Below are 17096 nucleotides of genomic sequence, written 5' to 3'. Positions count from 1 at the left end.
TTTTGAATAATTGTAAGTATGGTTAATTTTAAGTCTTCAGCATGAAATCTTTTAATATTAACTAAAAAATATATGTATATATATACAATTTGGAAGTTAAACACAAATAAAATGTTTCAGATTTTATTTAAGTGAAAGTAAAGTTTTTGGAAGGCGTAATGTTTGAAAAACTTGAGTTTTGATATTTTTTGGTACTGAACAGCCTTGCTAGTAATATCATCAACATCTAACATTCTAGAGAAAACAAACATCTAACTTTCACTTTCAAAAAAATTCTTAGTGATTGGCACACCCTTTGTTGTAAACCTAGTGGAAAGAAACCCAACTTAAAAATTATGATAAAAAAATAAAATTTTACTTATTTAAGCAGCTTCTGGATCATCTGTTTCCTATCACTTATATTATTTACTTAACCATTTTGTATGATGTTATGAGTCAAGAGAAGGTACTTTACTGCTTTTTGACTCATAAATCACAAATTGTAAGTTTTCAGTCTGAATAACTTTGCTTATCATTATTTAGTTTTGAAGTGCAGAGAACACCACGAAAAAGTAACCCCGATGAAGAAGTAAATGTGATTCTTCCACAGACTCCAGTTCGGTATGAATTTTCTTACTTTTGATTTTCATTATAATTATTTATTCAGTACTTTATAGTGCTTCGGGTTTATTCATTTGTTTCATTATATATTTGTATATACATGCAGCAAATATATATTGAGTGCTCTTTGTATGCCAGACATGTTATTAGTTGCTGAGGATATGATTATTAGATGTAGTTCTGTCTGTCCTTAAGGTATATAACCCAGAATGAGAATGTGTTCCATTTCAGTATATAAAAAAGAGAAAAAAAAGTATCACCATTTGCTCTGTATGTAACCTAGAAAGATTGGAGCCATTTATTAGTGTCCTTTTCCTCACTTGCTTCCCACATCTAATCTGTTTTCAAGTCTTGTTGAGTCTACCTCCTAAGTATTTGAGTTCATCTACTGTTCCCCATTCCTACTCTTCCCACCCTTGTCCAAGATATCTCTCTCCTTCTCTTGGAATTTTTGCAGTATCCTACTAACTGATCTTGCTGTTTCTACTCTCATGACTAGTCCTCTCTCCCTATCACCAAATATATTCTCCAGAGAGCCCCCAGAATAATATTCTAGAAATGTAAATCAGATCATGCTTTTTTTTTGGCCGCAACATGTGGCTTGCAGGATCTTAGTTCCTCCACCAGGATGGAGCCTAGGCCCCGGCAGTGAAAACCAAGTCCTAACCACTGCACTGCCATGAAATTCACTCTTTGGAGTATTTTTAAACTACTTAATTGGATGTAGCTTTGGTTGAAATGACTGTGATTATATGGTAGAAATGTTTTACCTTAGTGGTGTGCCATCCATCCATCTGTTTCTTTTCACATTTTTCCTCATATGTCTTGCTCTTCAGTGAGAACAGAACAACTGAGAACTTTATGTGGTAATGTGTGGAGAAAAGAATGCTTAAATAAATGATGAAGAACAAGTACTCAGTGAGGAAGCAGCATTTCAGACACACCTAGTATCAGTCACCAAGACCAAAAGACATGAAATCAGAGAGCTAGATTGCTGTTAAGTTTGTGATTGCTTCCTACTGCAATTGAAACACAGTGCAAATTCCTTAACAGTGCCTACAAGACCTTATATGATCTAGCTTCTGTTACCTCTCCAACCTCATCTTGTTTTCCTGCTCATTATGTACTAGCCAGTTTTCTGAACTCTCCAAAATCTTCTTTTGTACTCAGTGACCTTCATATTTGCTTTTGTTTCTTCTGTTTTTTTTTTTTTGTGGTACGCAGGCCTCTCACTGTTGTGGCCTCTCCCGTCACGGAGCACAGGCTCCGGACGTGCAGGCTCAGTGGCCATGGCTCACGGGCCCAGCCGCTCCGTGGCATGTGGGACCTTCCCGAACCGGGGCACGAACCCGTGTCCCCTGCATCGGCAGGCGGACTCTCAACCACTGCGCCACCAGGGAAGCCCCACTTTTGTTTCTTCTTGAAACTCTTCCTTCTTTTCTATGAATTGCCAACTACTACCCTTCTTTTAGGTTCAGCACAAATACTACTTTTTTGAGGACTTATTTCTCTCTGAAGTATTTTCCTTTATTATTCTTTCTCAAAGCATCCTGTTCTATTCCTTCAAAGTATGTATCACAATTTGTAATCATAAATTCATCTGTGTGTTTGCTTGTTTTTGTCGATACCCACAATAGCCTTTAAGTCCATACCACATGGACCATGACTTTCTTGTTCACCATTTAGTCATTAGGACCTAGGAGAATACTTGGTGCATAGTAAAACAATCAGTAATTTTTTCAAATGACTACATAGACACATAAAAATACATTTTTGTTTAAATATGGTAAGAGACATAGGACAAGTTAATGAGATGGCACAGAAGGGACTTTATGAAGTGATATTTGAACTGAATTTTGAAACATGTAAGTTTGTGTCACAGGAGACTGACAGCATGTGCAAAGGCACGGAAGTATGAAACAACATGATGCATCTGGGGAACTATAAGCAGCTCTGTATTGATGGACTAAATGGGAAGATGAAATGGCAGGAGAGGAGGGTGGGTATTAGATCATGAAAGGCCTTATATTCCATACTCAGAAGTTTGGACTTTAGCTTGTGCAGGATATGGCCTGTTGCTATACCTGGGTGTTAAGCAGGGCTAGGATAAAATCAGACTTGAGGGCTTCCCTGGTGGCACAGTGGTTGAGAGTCCACCTGCCAATGCAGGGGACACGGGTTCGTGCCCCGGTCCGGGAAGGTCCCACATGCCGCGGAGCGGCTGGGCCCGTGAGCCATGGCCGCTGAGCCTGCGTGTCTGAAGCCTGTGCTCCGCAACGGGAGAGGCCACAACAGTGAGAGGCCCACGTACCGCAAAAAAAAAAAAAAAAATCAGACTTGATTTGTGAAAGTTTACATGGTAGTAGTTTGTGAAGAGATGGAATGAGAAGGGCGTGGTGAGAAATAGAGAGACCTGTCAGTCTGTCACAGTGGTTAGGCAGATTAGGACAACCTGAGGAGTTTTTTTTTTTTTTCAAAGTATATATGCCTAGACCCTGCTGCCATAGACATAGTCAAAATCTCAAAATGCTCTATTGCAGTAATCCAGTTGAGAGATGCTGAAGATCTGAACCAAGAGATAGGCAGTTGGAGTGAAAGAGCAAGAACAGGTTTGATAAATAGTTGATGAATTCATATTTAGAATATTATGCTTAAGGCATTTATGGGATATGAAGAAGATAATGTAAGTAGTAGGATATAAGGATTTTATGGATTTGGGCATCATCAGGGAGAGTTAATTCAGAAAAACAGGGTCGGTGGGGTGGTGTGATGAATTGGGAGATTGGGATTGACATGTATACACTGATGTGTATAAAATGGATGACTAATAAGAACCTGCAGTATAAAAAAATAAATAAAATTCAAAAAAAAAAACCATAATGAGGTTGCCTGAAGTGAGGGTGCATAATAGCAATAACGGTTGGCTAAAGGCTGAACCCTAAAGAATGCTAGCATTTAAGGACGAGATAGAAGTTAGATTAAAGAGAATGAGAGGTGTGATTGGGGAGGCCAGAGAATGAAGCCAAAGAAGCCAAGGGAGGATGGGAGTTTCAGAAGAGAGCAAGTGTTTAAGAGTGTCAAATACCTCAAGAAAATCAAGTATCAGAACAAATAAAAAATCTCTTTTGGTTTTAGCAGTTGGTCACTTATGGCTTTAGTCATTGTGGCTTAAGTAGGTTAGTACATGTACACGTCATAGAAGCAATATATTTAAAAGATGAGGAAGAGTAGATATCAGTTTAGAGAGGCTTGACTGAGAACACTGAACATGTTTTTGTTTGTTTGTTTTTTTGCTGTACGTGGGCCTTTCACTGTCGTGGCCTCTCCCGTTGCGGAGCACAGGCCCCGGACGCACAGGCTGAGCCGCCATGGCTCACGGGCCCAGCCGCTCTGCGGCATGTGGGATCCTCCCGGACTGGGGCACGAACCCGTGTCCCCTGCATCAGCAGGCGGACTCTCAACCATTGCGCCACCAGGGAAGCCCCTGAACATGTTTTATTAAATAATATTTAAAGACCCTTTTGGCTATAAACATTCTACAGTTTTTTGCATCATTAAACAGTGCCTACAGAGTAGCAATGAACTGCTACTCCAAAATTGGAACGTTAATATTTACCATATACCATACACAGACACGTGCGCGTGCACACACACACACACACACACACACTTATATAATTAAAGAGATCTTAAAGAGATTGACTTACTTTTATGTTTTAGTGACGATGACTTCTAAAATTATGTATGCTTTCATCTTGAAGGTCTCTGTAAAGGACAGTCACTTGGTTATCTACTTGAGTTACTAAATATCTTACTGTCTTTATTTGAAAATTTTTAATTGTTATAATGTTTTCTTAAAATATTACCATTTTGATGCCAGTTTATGTTTTATCCTTAAAATAATGTCATTACTTTTTCATCAGTTGTTTTGTTGATATTTAGTTCTATTAGTAAATGAGCATATGAGTTCTTTAATTATAAACTTACTGATGATCGACATATGCTTTCTTGAAGATTTAAGTAAAATGTAATTCCTCATAAACAGCAGTACACTAAGGCTTTTATAAAGTCTTATTTCAGAGAACTTCTTAAACAGGAGACAATGAGATTGAAGATATGTGTAACTTATGAAATAGATACTTATCATTTTTTCTTTTTATTCCTTCATTGCTTAACACTTCTTCCTGTTTTTTTCTAGGACTGTCATGAATACTATCCAGCAATTGATGATGATCTTAAATTCAGCAAGTGATCAACCGTCAGAAAATCTGATTTCCTATTTTAATGTAAGCCATATATGAAACATTATTTATTATGATATTTTGGCAAATAAATTTGAAATTAGAAGTTAAAATACTGAGTGTTTTTTTAAACACCCATTTCCCAACCAACCTGTAGTTGTCTATTATCTCATTTCTTGCTTTTCTTTTTAATTTTTTTTTTTTAATTTTTATTTTTGGCTGTGTTGGGTCTTTGTTGCTGCACGCGGGCTTTCCTCTGGTTGCGGCGAGCGGGGGCTACTCTTCGTTGCGGTGCGTGGGCTTCTCATTGAGGTGGCTTCTCTTGTTGCAGAGCACGGGCTCTAGGCGTGCGGGCTTCAGTAGTTGTGGCACACGGGCTCAGTAGTCGTGGCTCGTGGGCTCTAGAGTGCAGGCTCAGTAGTTGTGGCACACGGGCTTAGTTGCTCCGCGGCATGTGGGATCTTCCCAGACCAGGGCTTGAACCCGTGTCCCCTGCCTTGGCAGGCGGATTCTTAACCACTGCACCACCAGGGAGGCCCTCTTGCTTTTTTTAACTCTCCAAATTAGATATTATTAGTAGTGTTGTTTTATTTAGACAGTGTTATTTTTAGATTTTCTCATATTTACTTTTTGTGTTGCTCACCATTCTTTTTTACAACTTAGCCCTCACTTTCATAATTATTTTCTTCTTTCTTCAGATACATCTTTTAATCATTCCTTTAGTGGGGGTTAGTTTGGGATGAACTTACAAGCTTTTTGTTTTGTTTTTTGTCTTAAAATATCTTTACTCTTGGACTTCCTTGGTGGTCCAGTGGTAAAGACTCCACTCTCCCAGTGCGGGGGCCCGGGTTTGATCCCTGATCAGGAAACTAAGATCTCACATGCCACAACTAAGACCTGGCACAGCCAAATAAATTACATACATACATACATAAATTTTTTAAAAAATATCTTCACTCTTATTTTTTGTAAGGTAGTATACCTGGATCTTCAATTCTAGGCTGACCTTTACTTTCTCTTAGTAGTTTGAAGATATTACTTCACTATTTCCTGGCTCTCGTTGCTACTAAGATGTTTTCTGTCAGTCCATCTGTTGTCCCCTTATAGTTTATCTTTTCTCTCTGGCTCTTTTAAGATATTTTCTTTGGGACTTCCCTAGTGGCGCAGTGGTTGAGAGTCTGCCTGCCGATGCAGGGGACATGGGTTCGTGCCCCGGTCTGGGAGGATCCCATATGCTGCGGAACCTGCGCGTCCAGAGCCTCTGCTCCGCAGCGGGAGAGGCCACAACAGTGAAAGGCCCGCTTACCACAAAAAAAAAAAAAGATATTTTCTTCGAATGTGACATTAGACAGGATTTAACATTTGCCATATCTCTACGGTCTTTTTTATTTAGCCCACTTTCATTTACATTTCTTGAGTGGCCCTGTGTGCATTGCAGTTTGCAACTCCTGATGGACCCTGAGTTTGATATCTGAAGGACCCCTGCTAGCCTTCCTCCTCTCAAAAAAGGGAGAGAGGAAGAGAGAGAATGAAAACTAGTGTCTGTATTCCTTGTTTGCTCCTTTACTCCTTTAAAATCAAGTGAGGCTTGGGAGCCACTGAAATGCTTATCTGTGGCAGTTGGATGAGGCTAGGACACTTACTAAAATTTGGCTTATCCGGTAAGTGCTTTGTGTGGTTAACATTCCATTTAATATCATAAGCTGCCTGTGGTTTTGTCATATTCTTTGTTGTCTTGTTTATATTTCCACCCCCCAAGAATTAACAGAGTATTCTGTCATCATATTCATAATTGTGTTGGCTCAAAACTGATTTTGTTTGTCCAATTTGCATAAAGTTGCTTTTATTTGTGGGTTATCTGTAGCACAAGAATATTTCCCAAACATAGCTACCCAGTTACTTAGAACTTTTAGAAGGGATAATGGTAGAAGTAAAAAGAATGATAATCTCTCTCTTCTTAAATATTGTTTTTAATATTTCCTCCAACATTTGGAGTATGTAGGAAGTCTTTTTTATTTTAAACTACTTCAGTTGGGTAGAAAATTCTGCCTCAAAGACATTTTCCAGAGCTCAGTTTAAAGCTTAACATTAAATGAAGCGCAACAGTTTAACTGCAAAGTTTTATGTACACTACAAATGGCCTATCTCAGAGTGGGCATATCTTGAAGACCATTAAGTTTTTCTTTGAATTTGCTTCTTTATTAGTTCAGGTGTCTTCATTTTAAAAATTAATGCCATCTTTTCTTCTGTGTGTAAGTAAAATCTTAGAAGCTATAGACATGTTTTTCTTCCAGTTTTATTGAGATATGCTTGATGTACAGCTCTGTAAGTTTAAGGTATACAGCATAACGGGTTGACCTACATACATCATGAAATTATCATCACAATAAGTTGAGTGAACATCCATTATCTCATTTGGATACAAAGTAAAAGAAATAGAAAAAAATTTTTTTTCCTTGTGAAGAGAACCCTCAGGATTTACTCCCAACAACTTTCATGTATAACGTACAGCAGTGTTAATTATATTAATCATGTTGTACATTACATCCCTAGTACTTATTTACCTTATAAATGGAAGTTTGTACCTTTTGACTGCCTTCATTCAGTTCCCCCTTCCCCTACCCACCCCCCGCCTCTAGTAACTACAAATTTGATCTTTTTTCTATGAGTTTGTTTGTTTCTTTTTGAAGTATAATTGACCTACAACACTGGGTTAGTTTCTGGTGCACAGTATAGTGATTCGATATCTCTGTACATCTCAAAATGATCACCACGGTAAGTCTAGTGACCATTTGTCTCTGTACAGAGATATTATATAATTATTGACTGTATTCCCTACACTGTACATTTCATACCTGTGACTCATTTATTTTGTAACTAGAAGTTGGTACCCCTTAATCTGCCTCATCTGTTTCTCTCTTTCCCCACATCCCTCGCTTCTGGCAACCACCTGTTTGTTCTCTATCTCTATGACTCTGTTTCTATTTTGTTGTGTTTGTTCTTTTTTTTTTTTTTTTTTAGATTTCACATATAAGTGAAATCATACAGTATTTGCTTTCTTTGTCTGATCTACTTCACTTAGCATAATACTCTCTAGGTCCATTCTTGTTGTTGTCACAAATGGCAAAATTTGTTTTTTCTTTATGGCCAAATAATATTCCATTGTATATATATACCACATCTTTATCTATTCATCTATCAATGGGCACCTAGGTTGTTTCTATTCTTGGCTATTGTAAATAATGCTACAATGAACATAGGGGTGCATATCTTTTCAAATTAAGTGTTTTCATTTTCTTCAGATAAATACCCAAAAGTGGAATTGCTGGATTGTATGGTAGTTCTGGTTTTAATTTTTTGATGAGCCTCCAAACTGTTTTCCACAGTGGCTGCACCAATTTACATTCCCACCAACAGCACATGAGGGTTCCCTTTTCTCCATACCCTCGCCAACACTTGTTATCTGTTCTCTTTTTGATAATAGCCATTAGACAGACGTGAGGTGATATCTCATAATGGTTTTGATTTGCATTTCTCTGATGATTAGTGATGTTGAGCATCTCATGTGACTGCTAGCCATCTGTATGTCTTCTTTGGAAAGATGTGTATTCATTTCTTGTGCCCATTTTTTTAATCAGCTAGTTTGTTTTTTTGGTGTTGAGTTGTATGCGTTCTTTGTATGTTTGGATATTAACCCTTTATCAGATATATCGTTTGCAAATATCTTCTCCCATCCAGTAGGTGGCCTTTTCTTTTTGTTGATAGTTTCCTTCACTGTGCAGAAACATTTTGGTTTGAAATAGTCCCACTTGTTTATTTTGCTTTTGCTGCCTTTTCTTCCAGTCAATTCCAAAATACCATCTCCAAGACTAATGACAAGGAGCTTACCACCCATGTTTTCTTCTAAGAGTTTCATGGTTTCAGGTCTTATGTTCAAGTCTTTAATCCATTTTGAGTTAATTTTTGTGTGTGGTGTAAGACAGTGGTATAATTTCATTTTTTTGAAACTGGCTTTCCAGTTTTACCAACACATTTATTGAAGAGACTGTCCTTTTCTTACTGTATATTCTTGGCTCTTTTGTGGTAAATTAATTGATCATGTGCATGGGTTTATTTTTGGGCTCTCTATTCTGCTCCATTGATCTCTGTTTTTTTGTTTTTGTTTTTGTTTTTGTTTTGCGGTACACGGGCCTCTCACTGTTGTGGCCTCTCCCGTTGTGGAGCACAGGCTCTGGATGCGCAGGTTCAGCTGCCATGGCTCACGGGCCCAGCCGCTCCGCAGCACGTGGGATCCTCCCAGACTGGGGCATGAACCCACGTCCCCTGCATCAGCAGGCGGACTCTCAACCACTGTGCCACCAGGGGAGCCCTGATCTCTGTTTTTATATCAATAACAAACTATTTTGATTACTGCAGCTTTATAATATAGTTTGATGCCTCCAGCTTTGTTCTTCTTTCTCAGGATTGCTTTGGCTATTTGGGGTCTTTTGTGGTTCTGCACACAGTTTTGAATTGTTTGTTCTATTTCTGTGTAAATACCTTGGAATTTTGACAAGAAGTTTATTGAATTTGTATATTGCTTTGGGTAGTATGGGCATTTTAACAATATTAATTCTTCCACTCCATGAGCATGCAGTAGCTTTGCATTTATGTGTGTCTTTTAACGTTTCTTTCATTAGGGTCTTAAGTTTTCATTGTACAGATCTTTCACCTTCTTGGTTAAATTTATTCTGGATACAACTGTACATGTGATTGTTTTCTTAATTTCTCTTTCTGATAGTGTGTTATTAGTGTATAGAAATACAACTGATTTCTGTATGTTGATTTTGTATCCTGCAACTTTACTGATTTTTTTTATTAGTTCTAACAGGTTTTTTTGTGGAGTCTTTAAGGTTTTCTATATATAATATCATGTCATCTGAAAATAATGACAGTTTTACCTCCTTTCCAATTTGGATGCCTTTTATTTCTTTTTCTTTCCTAACTGCTCTAAGACTTCCAATACTATGGAATAAAAGTGGCAAGAGTGGGCATCCTTGTGTTGTTCTTGACCTTAGAGGAAAAGCTTTCAGCTTTTCACTGTTGAGTATGATGTTAGCTGTGGGCTTGTCGTGTATGGCCTTTATTATGTTGAGGTACATTCCCTCCATACTTACTTTGTTAAGAGTTTTTATCATAAATTGATGTTGAATTTTGTCAAATGCTTTTTCTGCATCTGTTGAGACGATCACATAATTTTAATCTTTTATTTTGTTAATATGGCATATCATTGATTGATTTGCAGATATGGAACCATCACTGGGATAAATCCCACTTGATCATGGTATAAGATCCTTTCAAGAATATTAATGTATTCTTGAATTGGGTTTGCTGATATTTTGTTAAGGATTTTTGCATTTGTATTCAGGAGGGATATTGGCCTATAATTTACTTTCCTTGTGGTGTCCTTGTTTTGGTATCAGGACAGTGCTGGCCTCATAAAATGAGTTTGGGAGTGTTTCCTCATCTTCTGTTTTTTTGGAATAGTTTGAGAAGGATTTGTAGTAATTCTTCTTTGAATGTTTGATAGAATTCACCAGTGAAACCATCTGGTTCTGGACTTCTATTTATTGGGAGGTTTTTGGTTACCTATTCTTTCTTCTTACTAGTAATTAGTCTTTTCAGATTTTCTGTTCCTTATGATTCAACCTTAGAAGGTTGTATGTTTCTAGGAATTTATCCGTTTGTTCAAGGTTGTCTAGTTTGTTGGCATTCAGTTGTTCATAGTAGTCTCTTATGATCATTTGTATTCCTGTGGTATCAATTGTAATATCTGTGAGGCTGTTTTTGATGGATAATGGAAAGGACTAACAAATCTGTTCTTCCCTAACTTGCCAGCAGAAAATTTAGATAATAGAGTTTTTTAGTTGTACTCTAGTATTTTTGGTCCCTATTATCCCAGAATGGAATCCTTTATGTTCCTCATATTTTCAGTAGTTGTATTTACCTAGTTTATTGTGGAAGTGTTTCCACAGTATAAACAATTGAGAGTGATAAGTCATGTAGTATAGAACAGAAAATGTTAATTCTCTGATTAAACAGTATCCTCAATGTTAATTCATGTTTTTCCTTCTTAAAGAATTGCACAGTGAATCCAAAGGAAAGTATCCTGAAAAGAGTGAATGATATTGGGTACATCTTTAAAGAGAAATTTGCTAAAGCTGTGGGACAGGGATGTATGGAAATTGGATCACAGGTAACTTGAGTTCATTTTGATTAGTGCCACTATAGTAAATAATTTCAAATGCAACATCTGTCCCAGTTGTATAAATGCTGTAATAGTATCTGTCCAATAGTATAAAATATTGGCAGATACCATATCCCAGCTGCTTGTGTATGCTGCTGTTTATGGAAAGCTTTATGGGACAGCTCCCCTTACTCCATTACAGAAACCAAAAGTAAACATGCAGAAAATTTTAGAAGAATTGTGGAAAATTTTAAAAATACAGTAAGAAAAAAATCAAAATCTTGCTAACATTAAGTTTTTGGTGTATATTCTTTAACTTTTACATATATGAATATTCATGTATGCATATACTTATACAAATGGAATCATATTATACATGCCATTTATCAGTGATATTATTAAATGATGTTGTTTTTACTATTGCTATTATTATTTCAGAAAATCTAAAACTAATATGTGGTAAGCCAGTGGGCTCTGGATCAGAGCCCTGGGTTTATATCTTGTTCTATCATATATGAGCTGTCATCTAACTTCTCTGAGATTCAGGTTTCTATATTTGCTCTGCTTTTCTCTGTGGCATTAATGAGGTAATATATTTGAAAACTGTAATCTACTATACACATTTATTTCGGTGTAGTGAGGTTATATTTTGATTCCATCTGTGTTTTAAACCATTGTATTTAAAAGTTCTTTTTGGTTATATATGAAATTTGTACTCATAATTCGGAATGAAGGATTTTGGTGTGTGTGTGTGTGTGTGTGTGTGTGTGTGTGTTTATCTAAAATTTGACTCTTCTTTGGACTAATGAAAACTAGTTGTTTGATAACTTTTTGCTTATAAGATGAGGTAGGTCTGATTTTTGCCTTTGACCAGTTTTATGGAAAGAGACTATTATCTTAATCCTGGAGAGCTGTCTTGAAAATACGTGTTCTAGGTCACAAGAAGTATTACATTAGTATGTAAAATGGTTAAAATAGTATCAGGTACGTAATATATTCTTAGTACAAATATATCTGTTGAATGATGTAGACTGAAGTGGAATGATAGAAAACCAACTACTGGACCCCTCCTCTTGAAAATTTATCAGGAATGTTAAAACCATCATTTTATACTTAAATCTTGAGTTTTAGACAAGCAAGCTTTTGTGATCTCTTGGTAGCCATATTCCCAAGAAGGGTCAGGAATGTGTCTCAAGAGAAAACTTTTAAAAAAATTAGTAATTGTTACGGTTTTCTAAAATAGTGGGATCTAATTTTTTTTCTTTCTTTGTAGCGATACAAACTTGGAGTCCGATTGTATTACCGAGTAATGGAATCCATGCTTAAATCAGTAAGTTTAAAAGAATATAATAGAAAAAAAATTTAATACTGACACAAAGAAGGCTTCAGTTAATTTTTTTTAAACCTGTTTTAGGAAGAAGAACGATTATCCATTCAAAATTTTAGGTAAATTTTTGTTTTAGTAAAACAATTTCTTCTTTTTTTAAAAGTAAATGTTACAAAATCATTCTTGTTTTTCCTTTAGCAAACTCCTGAATGACAACATCTTTCATATGTCTTTGTTGGCATGCGCTCTTGAGGTTGTAATGGCTACATATAGCAGTAAGTTAAATTTTAGTAAATAAACATTTTAGTTCAATTTAAAGTTAAAAAAAACTTACCTAATGTGTGGTATGGGTTTTTGTGGTGGGCGGAATGGAGAAGTTAAGGAGTTAAGAAGAAGAAATGCATATTTTAGATCAGTATATACTGAAGAATGTAATTGGTCACCGTAATGTGGTCACCATAAAGTGGTTTATTAACCTGAATTATTTCATGTCATCTTGGGAATAGTTTCACTAGACTCCTATTCTGGACTATCCTGAATCCAGGAAATGTACCTATTGAAACCCCTTCAAAGACTTATGAGACTGTAAAATGCCTGAGGAGTACTACTGAGCAGATTCCACTGATACGGAAGCTACATATATATTCTGTGGTTATGAGACGAAAGGTTGTGGCTAGAATCCACCAGATAAACAGAACAGAGGCCACCAATAGTGTTTTTTTTTAAATATAATTTTAAACACGTATTATTTTGCAAATAGTGTTGCAAATGTCCAAAAAAAGTTTTGTTTGCAAAAAAACAACAGAAGAAAATTTATCTAAGGATACAAATATATAATAAAAGAGGAACTTAAATTAGTAAACAAATATGGACAACTGTGAATCCTCATTTATAACCAAGAAATGCATAATTAACACATATTTACTAACCAATCAAATTGTCAAAATCTTAAAGAATCACTTCCTGTCTTAATCAAGGATTAATGAGACAGTTAAAATGGATATGTAAACGCATTGCTGGTTAGATGTTAAACGTGTCCCGGATACAAGTTTAGGGTGTTTAAACCTTTGAAAATTTGATATAAGCTGTGAGCCTTCTATTCAGGAAAGACATATATATGCACATACACTCAAACTTTGGAAGCCTATTTCCTAGGAGTCTGTGGACCCCAGAATAAAAAATTATGTTCTAAATAAAAATTTTTGTTTAGCCTTTCTACTGTGTTTTAATTTTTTGTTTGATAAAACCTTCAAACCAAAAAATATGTCATTCAAGGCTTAACATTTCATACCTAAGTTACGTTTTTCTTTCATTTTTAGGAAGTACATCTCAGAATCTGGATACTGGAACAGATTTGTCCTTCCCTTGGATTCTGAATGTACTTAATTTAAAAGCTTTTGATTTTTACAAAGTGATTGAAAGTTTTATCAAAGCAGAAGCCAACTTGACCAGAGAAATGATTAAACATTTAGAACGATGTGAACATCGAATCATGGAATCCCTTGCATGGCTCTCAGTAAGTAACTAGCTAAAATAGTTAAAGATACTCATATGCATATGGATAACAGTTATCTGTTAGTGAGAGGTATTTGTTAACATTTACCTCAAGAACAAATACGAAATTTTTTTTTTTTTTACAAATACGAAATTTAATGAATAATGTTGTTTCAGTGTATAGCCCAAGAAGCAAGTGGAATATTAGAATGGAGTTTTCTTTGAGCTTCCCAGATTGTCTGTTACAGGGATTTATTTATGAATAGCTTTTCTTAAAGCTTGGCACTTCAAAACAAAGCAGAATTCTTTAAAGTATTTGGGAACTTTATTTAAAATAGAGGTGTCATGTATGAAAATTTAAATGTCTGCTCTTATAATTTCAACGAAATGATGAAAAAAATTGAGATTATGCTATTGATATGATTTAAAAATACAGATTTTTAGTTCAATTTTATCTGATTTTTTTTGTCCCATTGTTAAAGGTAATCCAAAAATCTACACAATTACAGTTATTGTTTATAGCATTATAAGGGCACAAAGCATATTCTCTAGGTAGTCTATTTATAGCATATAACCTATTGATAAGGCTTTATTTTAGTAAAGGTGACATTTCCTATGTAGTAATAGTAAAATATTTATATGGAGTTCTTCTGTTATGCTCTTTAAATCTTCATAGTTGGGTAATACTTTGTTAAGTATCAGGTTTGTGGATTAATATAGAGTTGGTTTCTTCTGAAATTGTTGCATATGCTAAGCATATATCTTTTCATTTTGATCAGTATATAGAAATGGCAATAGAAAAATTAAGACTTTAGTTATATTAGAATCCTAATCTGTACATGTAAACCAAGTTTTACTTTTTTGATATTTTAAAAATGTAATGGCTAAGAGTAACTTGTTTCTTAGTGCTTTTCTTGTATTGCTGTATAGACAAGAGTGGATAGAAAAGGAGAGAAGTATGGGAAGTTGATAGAAAGACACTATTGCTAAGATTGAATTGGGTAACTCCTTTATACAGGAGCTTCCACTGTAGAAGAAAAGGAGTGGTTAGGAGAAAATTCGCAGAATCCAGGGGTTAAATGAAAGTAGCAAAAATAAATAAATAGATCAATAAATGAAACAAGCAGATAGAGTACTTTTCAGAGGCTGTTGTACCCTCTCTTCCTAGAAATTGAAATCAAGACATCACTGTATCATCTGAAAGTGACTATTCTCATTCTTTTAGAGAACTACTTTTATTTCCATCAGTACACATCTGCTGTATGCCTTGCATTGAGATAGACATTGTGAGGATATAGAAAAGACATGAGCTCTGAAAGTTGTGGAGGAAATAGTAGAAATGTATGGTTTAACAACTGCTTGTGCTCAAGCCTGTTTAGTTCAGTTACTGGTGTTCTAGGATTCAAAACAATATTCCTTTATTTTTGAGAATTTTTGGAGAAAAAGTGACATGCACAAAGTCTGGAAAAGGGTATAATTTTTTAATAATATGATGATGTGGAAGTCATAATAAGCCTCAATTTAAATTCTAAGTGTGGTATTTCTAGGGCATGAAATTATAGATGATTTTTAATGTTTGGATTTTAAAAAAATCAACACATACTACTGTTTTAATTGTAAGGAATGGAGTGGTAGTGGGTAACTGTGAAGATAAGTCATCCTACACAAACACAATATGTGAATTTTTCCTGTGAGAATAATTGACATTTTAGAGAAGAGACATACTATAGATCTATTTGAGCTTTCGCAGGCTTTAGGATTTTTTTCTTTATTGAAGTATAACATATATACAGAAAAGTATATATCACAAGTTGTAGTTCAAAGGATTTTTTACAAATTAAATATACCCACATTACCAACATATACAATAGATCAAGAATCAGAGCAATGGAACACACCCATGATAATCAAAATCCAGATCAAGAATCAGAGCAAACTTTCATGGTTTTTTGATTCTGTATTATAATGAGTCTCTCATTAAACTGTAGCGATTTATAAGAACATATTCAGTGTTGTTTACCTAGGGAAACATCAAGTGATATTATTACTTACTTTTACCTGTTGATAATTTAATGAAAGAAAGAACATCATTGTATTTTTAATGGTTGCATAGGGAAAGGGTTCAGTATCTTTACTTCACAATCTTGAGAAATAATAAATCAAGAACAGAATAACTATAAGAAGGAATAAGCACACTTCTGTTTCTTTTGATCCCAGAGAGATTAACAGGCAATATATGAATGTAAAATGCTAAACAATCTATTGAAAAAACCTAGTGAAATCTTGTTCTCTGGAAATTTGGAAGATTAGAGGTGGTTTAAAATGAACCATACCTAGGGCTTCCCTGGTGGTGCAGTGGTTGGGGGTCCGCCTGCCGATGCAGGGGACGCGGGTTCGTGCCCCGGTCCGGGAAGATCCCGCATGCCATGGAGCCGCTGGGCCCGTGAGCCGTGGCCGCTGAGCCTGCACGTCCGGAGCCCGTGCTCCGCAACGGGAGACGCCGCAGCAGTGAGAGGCCCGCGTACCGCCAAAAAACACAAAAAAACAAAAACAAACAAACAAACAAAAAATGAACCGTACCTAAGCGTTAGATTGAGTGACTTCCGGATGTTCAGACCTCGTATCTGCTAAGCAGTTTATAGTGCCAGCAGATGGTGAGGTGAGATTTGGGTATTTTACCTTCAGTATGTTCAAACTGTATCCGATGTTTTTGGTAAAATCTTTGTAAACTGAAGTAGACCAGGCACTTTATTCTCTAAATGGTCTTTTTTGTGGGCAACTGTGGACTTTCCCTGTTGATCTCCCCACATCTCTTGCTGCCTTAATACTATTTCTCTCACAGCCACCTGAGAAATTTTTTCATAACTGCAGAACAAATCTCATTATGCTAATTCCTCAAATAAAAACCTTTTGTAGGGGACCTTTTGTATGCATCTGGTAATATTAAAGATAGAATCCTGAGGAGCTTCAACATTTAAGGGATAGACAGAAAAGAGAAGCCTGTAAAAGAGATTGAGGCATCTGATATTCCTCCTCAGAGACTGGAGGAGTGTCAGAAGTGGTGTCATACTCGCTCTCTCAAAGGGAGGGTACTGAAAGGTCTGAGTGAGTGCTTGCTGTTTCAGATACTGTAGGAGCAGTCAGTAAGAACTGAAGAGTGTTCATTAGCTTCAGCAATAAGGAAGCCACTGGTGAAGGTAGCGAGGAC

The 17096-nt window shown here is 35.9% G+C and overlaps 1 protein-coding gene across 3 annotated transcripts in view; it reads left to right on the top strand.

The window, feature by feature from the left end:
* RB1 (RB transcriptional corepressor 1) overlaps nt 1–17096 on the top strand; it is a 127837-nt gene that overhangs the window by 53055 nt on the left and 57686 nt on the right. For 2 of the 3 annotated variants that reach the window (XM_065895782.1, XM_065895784.1), the window contains exons 11-17: nt 523–600; nt 4799–4886; nt 10960–11076; nt 12341–12397; nt 12482–12513; nt 12593–12669; nt 13714–13910. In XM_065895782.1, coding sequence (XP_065751854.1) covers nt 523–600; nt 4799–4886; nt 10960–11076; nt 12341–12397; nt 12482–12513; nt 12593–12669; nt 13714–13910 — 646 coding nt within the window. Of the gene's footprint in view, nt 1–522; nt 601–4798; nt 4887–10959; nt 11077–12340; nt 12398–12481; nt 12514–12592; nt 12674–13713; nt 13911–17096 lie in introns of all 3 variants that reach the window. The other variant, XM_065895783.1, reaches the window with a different exon arrangement.

The sequence above is a fragment of the Phocoena phocoena genome, chromosome 18 (assembly GCF_963924675.1).
Source record: "Phocoena phocoena chromosome 18, mPhoPho1.1, whole genome shotgun sequence".
In the NCBI taxonomy this organism is placed as follows: domain Eukaryota; kingdom Metazoa; phylum Chordata; class Mammalia; order Artiodactyla; family Phocoenidae; genus Phocoena; species Phocoena phocoena.
This window is presented reverse-complemented; position numbering and strand designations above follow the sequence as displayed.